General features: G+C 35.0%; 1 protein-coding gene across 2 annotated transcripts in view; it reads right to left on the bottom strand.

Moving 5' to 3' along the window:
- LOC145246061 (intermembrane lipid transfer protein VPS13A-like) overlaps window positions 1–10,000 on the bottom strand; it is a 468,532-nt gene that overhangs the window by 249,023 nt on the left and 209,509 nt on the right. For both annotated transcript variants that reach the window (XM_080107901.1, XM_080107902.1), the window contains exon 9: window positions 6,325–6,379. In XM_080107901.1, the coding sequence (XP_079964027.1) occupies window positions 6,325–6,379 (55 nt within the window). The remainder of the gene's footprint in view (window positions 1–6,324; window positions 6,380–10,000) is intronic.

Genomic DNA, 10,000 nt, shown 5'->3' with positions numbered 1-10,000 from the left:
CTTCACAAGATTTCCAACTACAGTATAACTGGAAATGTTTTCTCCATCATTAAATCATTTCTCTCCAATAGGCTCATAAGAGTAGTGGTTGATGGGCAGAAATCAGAGGCCCTCAATATTAATGCTGGAGTCCCTCAGGGGTCCATCCTAGGCCCAACTCTCTTCCTGATCTACATCAATGATCTCCCAAAACATATACTTAAATCATTCATTAACATCTATGCTGATGACACGACCATCTATGGCAACACATCAAAGGCTGTAAATGACAAAGTTCTCTCAGATTCTCTCTCCTCTGATCTTGAGCGCATGGTACAGTGGGGGAGGAGGTGGCTGGTTACTTTTAATGCATCTAAAACGAAGCTTCTATCTTTACATCATCAACGCTCTGATCCCCATCTGGCATCAATTGAAATGGGTGGCTCTCGTCTAGGGGAAGCCCCATGTTTTGATAAGCTTCTAGGCTTGACCTTTACTCCTGACCTGAAATGGAACATGTTGCCAAGGTCGCTGGCAAAATGGTAGGATCCTTCTACCACTTCAGAAGATATCTCACCTCTGATGCAATTCTCTATCTGTATAAAAACCAAGTACATCCAAGGATGGAGTACTGCTGCCACATCTGGGCAGGAGCTGCTAAAAACAGCCTATCCTGCCTTGACAGAGTACAAAATAGGCTTCGTGGTCTAGTGGATGCTGCCCATTTCTCTTCCCTGCAACCTCTGTCCGACAGGAGAGACGTTGCGAGCCTGTCTGTTTTATCGTTACTATCATGGCAGGTAGTCGTCTGAACTCCAATCTCTGGTCTCCCCCCTCGCCAATCTTTCACGATAAACATCCGCCTAGCTGAAACCACTGTCAAAAATTTTCCCACTCCTTATCTGTGCCAAAATCAAAACGAAGATACCATGAACAAAGCTTCTTTCTTAGAAGTGATTACCTGTTTCCCACCTGACTACAACCTGGATGTTTTCAAGTCCAATATAAACAAATTCCTGATGAACCGCCCCCCCCCACCTTAAGTAAGACACTTTATCAAATCTCCAACACTAACGTACTGTACACCCCTTATCCCCGACTGTTACAATTCTGCAGTAATGTGTTCTACAGATGAGAAGCTCTTGTGTTGCAATATTTTTAGCATACTAGAAGGGTATGACCAAAAAGATCTCGGCAATTCTATTTTTAACCATGCGTGATAAGAAACTAATCAGGTGCTACAATCGTTTCATAAAATATACCGAATTTCTTTGAATTCTTCAACGATAGAGAAGACCATTATACTATGCTAATCCTTGTTGCTTAACGAGCATCTCTTACAAAGTCAGCTTTTTTTTTTTGTGCGTGCAAGCGTAATGTAGTTAACATGTAGGAACCCAACACGTTGTAGACTATCGTACGGAACATAAAACAAGAGGAAAGACCTTTATTCCTTTCTCCAGCCACGCATGAGTTCTCGTATCAGCTGCGACATTTCTAATGTGATCATTGGTCTGCGCACATGTTCTTTTCATAATCTTTTTCCGTTATATCATCTCGCAAACGGCTTAGTCATTTGCATACAATTGCAATCTGTTAAATGAATATATAGTTGTTTTTATCAATCGGTTTTATCAGTTCTCTCTATTTCTGTGTTTTAATAGCACCAAACATGTCCAAAATATGCTGTATTTATCAAATAAATGACAAATTCTTTTTGTTTATTAAAACAAACTTTATTTTACAACTAACATGTGGCAATGGCAGAGAGAGAAAGGAGGGGGCAGACCGATTTATAGCATATGTGTGTGTCAGTTTCCCATTAGTTTTTATTATGCTTGCGTAAGTCTGCATTTATTGTTCCTCTGTTTAATTAACATTGACCTTTCTGACTTTCATCACAGGTCAGAATCTGAGTTGCTTTCTCTGGGTGTTAGTTGCTCAATAGCCTTAGTATACCACCTCTCTCCACTCGGGAAACACCAGGTACCCCTGCTAGTCTATTATATAAATGGCAAAATGTGTGTTAGTGTGTGTGTGTATTTGTATGTCTGCCAAAAACTTTTCACACACAGACAAAATTGGTATCATTAGAAAGATCCATCTCTCAGACGACAAATATCCAAAAATTGGATAAAAACTTTGGCAGTCAACTGGGCCGTTTTTTCCAAGGAGGAGTCAGTTTTTGCATTGAGATTTTTGCGAAGTCATTCATGCCTCGCAATCTCAACATATGTATAAAAGACGTTATTTTCCTTTTAGTATTACAGGTTCGAGCCTGGCTACTGCAGCTAATTTTTTTTTAGGGCTGGATTGCTTATGATAAAAACCCACACACGGGCAACACCATGTACCCCCCCCCAGCTAGTCTAATTATAAATCATAGCTAAACCGTGTGAAAATCAACCTGAGGAGCATAAGTAAGAAATAACAATTTTAAACCCCTTATGGCATAAGCATTATTTAAGTAATCTAAATGAAGTTATTTGCTTAACAGAAATAAGCATAAAAAATTTAAAAATGTTAATTCTATCACAATTCTTTAAAGACTCAGTTATTACAAATGAAGCAAAAATTATTTTTCTTTAAATCAAAGTTTAAAGAGTTAGATGAATAAAATATAACCAAAAGTTACGTATAGATGAACAAAGTGATGATATGATTCCAATATTTTTCCCTCCTGCTTCCTGGTTTTGATTCTTTTATAACATCTAAATATTTAGCTACAGTTATTTTTTTTTGTATTTTTTTTTTTTGGATTACCGTAAAAGCCCATGTGATATATGCAAATGTAAAAAAAAAAAAAAAGTTGTGGCAGTTGATGCATAGATTTTATTTTTACTCATTAAATCAGTAAATATTTATCATGTTATTATTAGTACTGCAATGGAAAATTAAGTTTCAAACAAAAAAAAACAAAACATAAGAATCGTTTTTGGCATCATAAAAAGGCACAAATTTTTTTCTATTCCAATACCGATGCACCAAAATGTCCTGATTTTTTTTTATTTATTTCCGATTCATCGTCCTAACACTGAAATGATACAATAAAATCAAATTCCTATAAAAATTCCCTAGTCTGAAATATTATCTAATAGGCTATTGTGCACCTCCCTTTCAAAAAGTATTTGAATTGAAATGTTCTCGGGTACAAAAATAGAGAATTAAGATATGAAATTTATATTTGACTAGCTTAACAAAATTAAATAAATAAAAAAAGAGGAAAGCAGCTTAACAGAATCAGCTATTATATAAAAGGCAAAATGAGCATGACTGTTTGTGTATGTCCAAGAAAGACTTTTTCAATAGCCTTCTCGCATCGGTTCCATTTATGGAGAAGTTTCTTTATTCTTCCTTGATTGTAATATCTCCAATTTGCGAACTATCTTATTTGATTGAGTTTTGAAAAATTCCCTTGTTTCGAGTATTTGTTTGTCTTTTTTATATAAATAAAGTGAAACTAATCGAACGCGACTGCAAACTCCTGGCCTTTGCCCAGGTAGTATCTGTTCTGTAATTGAGCCTTGGTCAATATAGGGGAAACCCTTCATACCGAGAGAATGTTTTTTTTTTTTTTTTTTTTTGAATACTGCCAGCGCCCCTCCCCCCCCCTTTTTTTTGGGGGGGGGGCTGATTTTTCAACATTAAAAATGATTCTTTTGTGGGGAACAAATAAATAAAACAGCAGAAAGCTAGAAGCTTAACTGGCCTTTGGCCAGATTTTAAAAGCAACGTTCATTTCTGTGCAAGCGTGATTCTTAAGTTAATTACCAACTCATTGATTTCACTATCTGCTATGGCGTAATGGTTAGCGAGAAAGATTAATTACCCATGTTTTCGAGTTCAATCCCACCTCTCATTTAAAAATTTTTTTTTTTCTTTTTAATTTCATCTTTGTGCCAATATCCTCCACCCGAGCAAAAGTTAATTACCAACTCTTTTTCACATTCTTTTCCTCCTTTGCTGTACAGGTTCGAGCCTGCCTGCCTACTATCACTTTTTTTTTTGCTCAACACACCTCCAAACACCCAGGCAACGCCGGGCACCCCCGCTAGTGTAAAAATAAGGATGGTGGTGAGAAAAACAGTTACATAATACTGTTATGTTGTTAGTCTACCAGAAAACATAGGAAACTATTAAAATAGTCGATTATTATGATGAAATTATAATAGTCAATTATTATTTGCATTATCTGGATTCATTGGACTACTGTTCTCATATTGAGTGTGATTTTCACAACGTTCCAGTCGATGTAACCTTCGACCTTCTTCAGGTGTATCTTGTCAAACTCAGGAATGTTTGTGAAACTCTAGAATTTGGAGCAGGACCCTTTATTTACTTCATGGGTGTAGCATGCTGTTGTTCCGTCAGCCATAACTGGATAGAGGTACCAAGTAACTCACAATTGTATATTTCAGTCACCCACACTGAGGATTGAACCTTCAACCTATATCACTTTTTTAAAATTGATTTTTCCAAGTACTCTAACCACTGTGCCAAATAATACGAATAACCAATCCTCATCGCAAAATTTCAGAAATGTCGATTATCATCATTGTAATATTTGTAAAAATATGTTATCCTCACAAAATATTTACAAAGAAAATTGTTTATGTTACGATGTTTAGTAAATTAAGGAATTTAGAACAAACAATTTAAAATAGATTGACCTCTAGAGTTGACCACTCTTATGTAGAGGTCATTTGAAAGTGATGTGGACTTTAGTTTTGGAAAAAGATATGATTTGAGGAGTCAGAGATTGGAAGCGAGAGAAAGCAGACGCAGAAAAATCAGAAGTGAAAGAGAGCGGCTCAAGTCGGATAGTGATGGCTCCTAGTAGAGGGGATCAAAATGCAGTAGTCTAGGACTAGCGGCAGCTTTCCAATTGAGGAACATCGGAAATAAAAGCTGCAGAAAAGACAACCAGAGATTTGTTGATTCATTGGGATGAATCTTCTGTGTAGCTGTTCCCAAGGATCTATCAAACACGATCAGGAGTGGACCAGGTATGTTTCTCCGATTGGCCAGATATTACAACCTCAAAACTATTATTTGTCCCTTTTGTTATAGGTCGGTTGTTAAATTGTATCTTGTCATAATTTTTATACCACTAGACATTACACAAATTAGACACACGTACGTAAGATATGCACCCGTCCATGTCATAAAGATTCCCCATAATGTAACAGGACATATTCCATAATTAGTCTAAAATGAAGCCTTCTTTTCAGCCAGAGAGACAGGTCCTGTTCTCTAGTCCAACGTATCCATACATACGAACCTCATCACCATATTCGATTTAACATCAGTCTTACATGGTGGCATGTGTTGGATGGCTTTTCAAAAACTGACTTCCAAACTAACCTATCTTTATTTCACTCTCAAATTCATTCTTACCTCTTCCCCTCCATGTTTTCCTTGATTTTCCCTTGTGACCTGGCCCTACTCCCTAAATTGTTCTACAACTACCAACCCAAGAACTCTTATCCATTCTTATAACCTGGCCATGCCATCAGAGTTCTGTATACATCTCTCTGTACTGTCAAGATTTAATCTTCCTCTGCTATCATCAGATCTAAATCTGTCTGACCCACGTTAAACATCCATCATATCATTCTCATAGCATTTCTCTCCATGCAACACATGTCCTCAACTCTCCCTAGGCAGGTTTTACTTTCATACATCACATTCTATGCACATAGGCCTGTTAGACTCTTTTGGGTGACAGTAGTAACGCTCTGCTGATTAGTAATGACAAAAGTTAACTACACCTAAAATGCAATCAATTTTCTTTTAAAGTCATTCTCTTAGTCAAAGCAAGATGCTCTTTTTGTTGCCAACCCAGTGACATTACAGGGACGAGTACTTTCATGAAGACACCATTTTTAGGTGATTGCCTGCTAATGTTAAAAACTGTTTCACTTGCCCTTTAAATGTTGTTAATATAACACCTAAGTTAAAGATAACATTCTAAATAAACAAATATTTGTCAAACTCACAGTAAGTATTTGATCAACTCGGCTAGCGATCTTTATCCTGAATTCCCAAAATCAACAAAGATTAGACCATTCCTGTAATGATCCGGTCCCTGTTGATTTTGCAGTGGGAGTACAGTTCTGTGCAGTTCTAGGAGGTCCACCCTCCCAGGCCTTACCTTCTCTTTGAGATGGGGATTAGTTTATTGCTAATTGCCCGAGGTACCCTCCCCGGTGAATGCCAACAGGGCTGCCTAGACACTTTTTGCAAGTCAGAGTGCCCCTCTTCTGGGGAGCTGACTTCTCAATCCTACTTTCTGACCCTAGTGTCAGAGTTTTTGCAGTGGGCGAGAACAAAATATCAACTCACAGTAAGTATAGCTTGTTTGATGATCAGTCCCGGCGATATTTTCTTTGAGCAATTTCTGAAAAAAATAAAAATAAATAAATAAATAAAATAAGTAAATGAATAAATGAATAAATGAAAAAAAAAAAAAAAAGTTAAAATTTATACAAATGTAGAAAAATACAAAAATAAATTTTACAACAATCTGAAGGTATTTTAGATTGTAAATATTGTGGTGTGTCCACCCTATAGATAATAAACTCTTCTACTGGCTATAAGAATCGAGAGAATATATCTTCTGGCGTTAGCACACAAATTATATGCACTTAGCAGTTGGACTGAAATATCCCAACATTCTTTATTTGTATTTCTGTTCAATATATTTTGTTTCCACTAATTACAGAGTTGGGTTTTTCTTTTGGGCCTTTATGGGACCACAATACTATTTATGATGCTACAAGGAGCATTCCAAAAATAATGCTCATATTTTTATTCTGCCGGAATGGATCAGAGGGAATTGCAAATTGCATTGTTATAACTGAAATGCATTCATGACCTGAAAGTGTCATCTCTCTATTGCAGATATTGACAGTGTGAACTAAAAAAGCAACCCCAGTAATAGATGTGCATCAGAAGCAGAGATGCACCATTCAATTCCTCTGTGCAGAAAAAAAAAAAATCTAACGAATCAACATTCACCAACATCGGTTGACCATTTGATGCAGTTTTGTTCAATAGGAGTTTTTTTTTTTGTTTGTTTTACACAAATTATTATAAATGATTGTCCACTGAAAATAACAGATTATATTCCTTGGAAACTAAGTGACAAGTCATACTATTTTAGATAGGCATGATTTTCATCTGATGAGATCTTAGTCATTAAGAACTACAGATTGAAACATTGTCATGCCAGTGTAGTGAAACTTGTAAATGTATGTATAAATAAAAATTAACACACACACCAAAAGTATTAGTTGATCAAGAGAGAGAGGGAAAAAAAAAAAAAAAAAAAAAAAAAAATGGAGAGGGGAAGATGCATCTTATACTAAAGTAAACTTTAAAATAAATTGCATAAAAGTTGCCATGCACTAAAGAGTTTGTATTCACATTTATTGATATTTCATTTAAATTATTAATTTATCCTGGGGAGATGGTAGTCGAAAGAGCTCTAAAAAGTTTTGTATAATGTTTCAAGTATATACATATGTGTGTGTGTCATCCACATACAGTACCGTTTCACAGCTCAGTGCAGATATATATATATATATATATATATATATATATATACACACACACACATACATACATACATACATACACATAAAGTGACTTATGTGCCACCCTAACATTTTTTTTTTTTTTTTTCAATAAATTCATTTTAGTTTACGTGACATTTTTCATATGGAAATCAAAATAAAATTCCAATTTTCAATTTTCAAATTACGTAATAGAAAGTAATACTCATTTACAAAATAAATTTTTAATTACATGTGCACCACTAAACAGGGGATTTTAACATGCTGAAAGAAATGCTAAGATGAGCTAGGTCTTGGAATTTGGAATACAGACTCATTTGTAAATGCTGTCATATTTAAACATGCATCTAGCTTCTGAAACTTGAAGTTTACAAACTGAATAATTCTGTAAACTTAAAAATAAAAGTATAAATATAAATACTAACATTTATAGGAAAATCCTTTCTTTGGAATATCCTTTTGACATAGGCACTTCTCCATAATAACTGATAATATATCACCTATTATAGAAATATGACTTCTTTCCTATTTTGAAGTTTTCAATTTACACGCGAACTAGCAAAATTATAGCTTGCCTGTAAATATTTTGCTAACTACAGGGTGAAACAATAAAAGTGTCGCCTTACAGAAAACAACACTACTTTATTGAATAAAAAAAAAAAAAAAAAAAAATCAATTCAGATAACTTGATTATGCAGTAGAGCTGACATCTATTCAATGTAGCTGCCTTCAGCCTCAATCACTGCCTTGATACGGGTTTGGAATTGGGAGCATGCCTTTTCCACAAGCACCAGCAGGAACTCAGCGAATACTTAGCAGATAGCAGCAATCGGGCTGGCTTTGGTGTTGTGGGAAGTCATGATGATATTCTTGATGTATGACCAAATGAAGTAGTCCAGGTTGGGGGGGGGGGCAGCGAGAGAAAAGTACATTGTAGCATTCCTTCTGAAGTCAAGCCTGGGTCTCTTTAGACTTGTGGGCCAGCACTGAATCCTGCTACCACACCCAGGGTCTGCCAGTGTCCACCTGATTGCACCATTAGCAGTATCAAAATTTTTGTAGGAATTTTTGACACCCCAACACGAAACTGCGAATAAAATATAAAAATCTCGTAATTTCTGTTAAAAGTGGGTTATTTATTTTCTTTATGGATTATACTTCCAAAATAAACTATTACAGTTGTTTTAAAAGCAATAGAAATATTTTTTTTTTTCAAAAACAGTAATGAATTTTCCGAACTCAATATTTTTCAATTTTTAAACTTTAAAAATCTATCAAAATTTTTCTATTCATTCTATTTTTACGATATTTTCAGGGTCAATATGAAATTTTATGTTCTTTCCAATAAACCGAATATAATATTTTAGACAAACGTTTTTTTTTTAAATTCACGCCCCCCCCATTTGTGTAAGTGTCACACATTTTCAAGCTTCTCTTAAAAAGTAAATAATTAATTTATGTTTAATAGTTTTATATATCACAAATTGAAGAGAAAAGGTCAATAAATAATATATTCAAATTTAAAACAAAAAAAAAAAAATCCCTTTTTTAGAAATTTACCTGTAAAGTCCGAAGTTTAAAACCTTTTTAAAAAAAAAAAAAAAAAAAAACCACATTGTTGTTTTTTTTTTGTTTTTTTTTAAATAAAACCTTGGTCCTTGCTCCTTTAATTGAAAAAAAAAAATTAGGGCTTGAATTACATTTTTCGAGGAGTTATAAGCTTGGAAAGATGGGGTGGAATTATTCACTATTTTCACGAAATTTCTGACACTGCTATTGCACCATAGGATCACTACACTCTTCAGCACATCCACGTACACTTTGGTGTTCACGTTCACAGACTTTGAAGATGTGATGTGTCTTCCACTTAAAACCACACCAAAGACCACAATTGCAAACTGGATGCTGGCAATGGTTCTTCTGTCATAACTTGGATTGGTAGAGAGCATAAGTTGTACAGCGATGCATCTCCGATCTCGCTCGTTGAACATAGTGTCACTTTCAGATATGATAGAAGGCTACTATCGCTCTTGGGATTTGCATACAACTGGCTAACTAGTAGGTGGTCTGCAACAAAAACAAAAAAAAAACAATTTTCATCAAACAGAAATGGAATGTTTTTTCTAGGGTGACAATTTCATCGTTTCACTGTATTTTTTCTTCTGAGAAAAAGAGCCATTCTTTGAAACTCCATGGAACAAGAAAATTAGTTTTCAATTTTTATTTCTTGTTGAATATTAAATGTTGTAACTTTTAAAGTTTAAATTAGTTTCCTTATAAATATATGCACACTCACACTCCTCCCCTACATAACGTTATCTGTATATAATCTCGATTCCCATTCGTGTCTTTCCTCTTTTCTTTTCTTCACTCAAATCCCTCGATACAGCTTTGATAAAGCGAGGGCGAAACCAGTCTGCTGACTCCCCCCATTTTCTTTTTTC

The sequence above is a fragment of the Euprymna scolopes genome, chromosome 23 (genome assembly GCF_053919585.1).
Source record: "Euprymna scolopes isolate OS-2025 chromosome 23, ASM5391958v1, whole genome shotgun sequence".
Lineage (NCBI taxonomy): Eukaryota > Metazoa > Mollusca > Cephalopoda > Sepiida > Sepiolidae > Euprymna > Euprymna scolopes.
The sequence above is the reverse complement of the archived record's forward strand: the minus strand, read 5'-3'. Positions and strand labels throughout refer to the sequence as shown.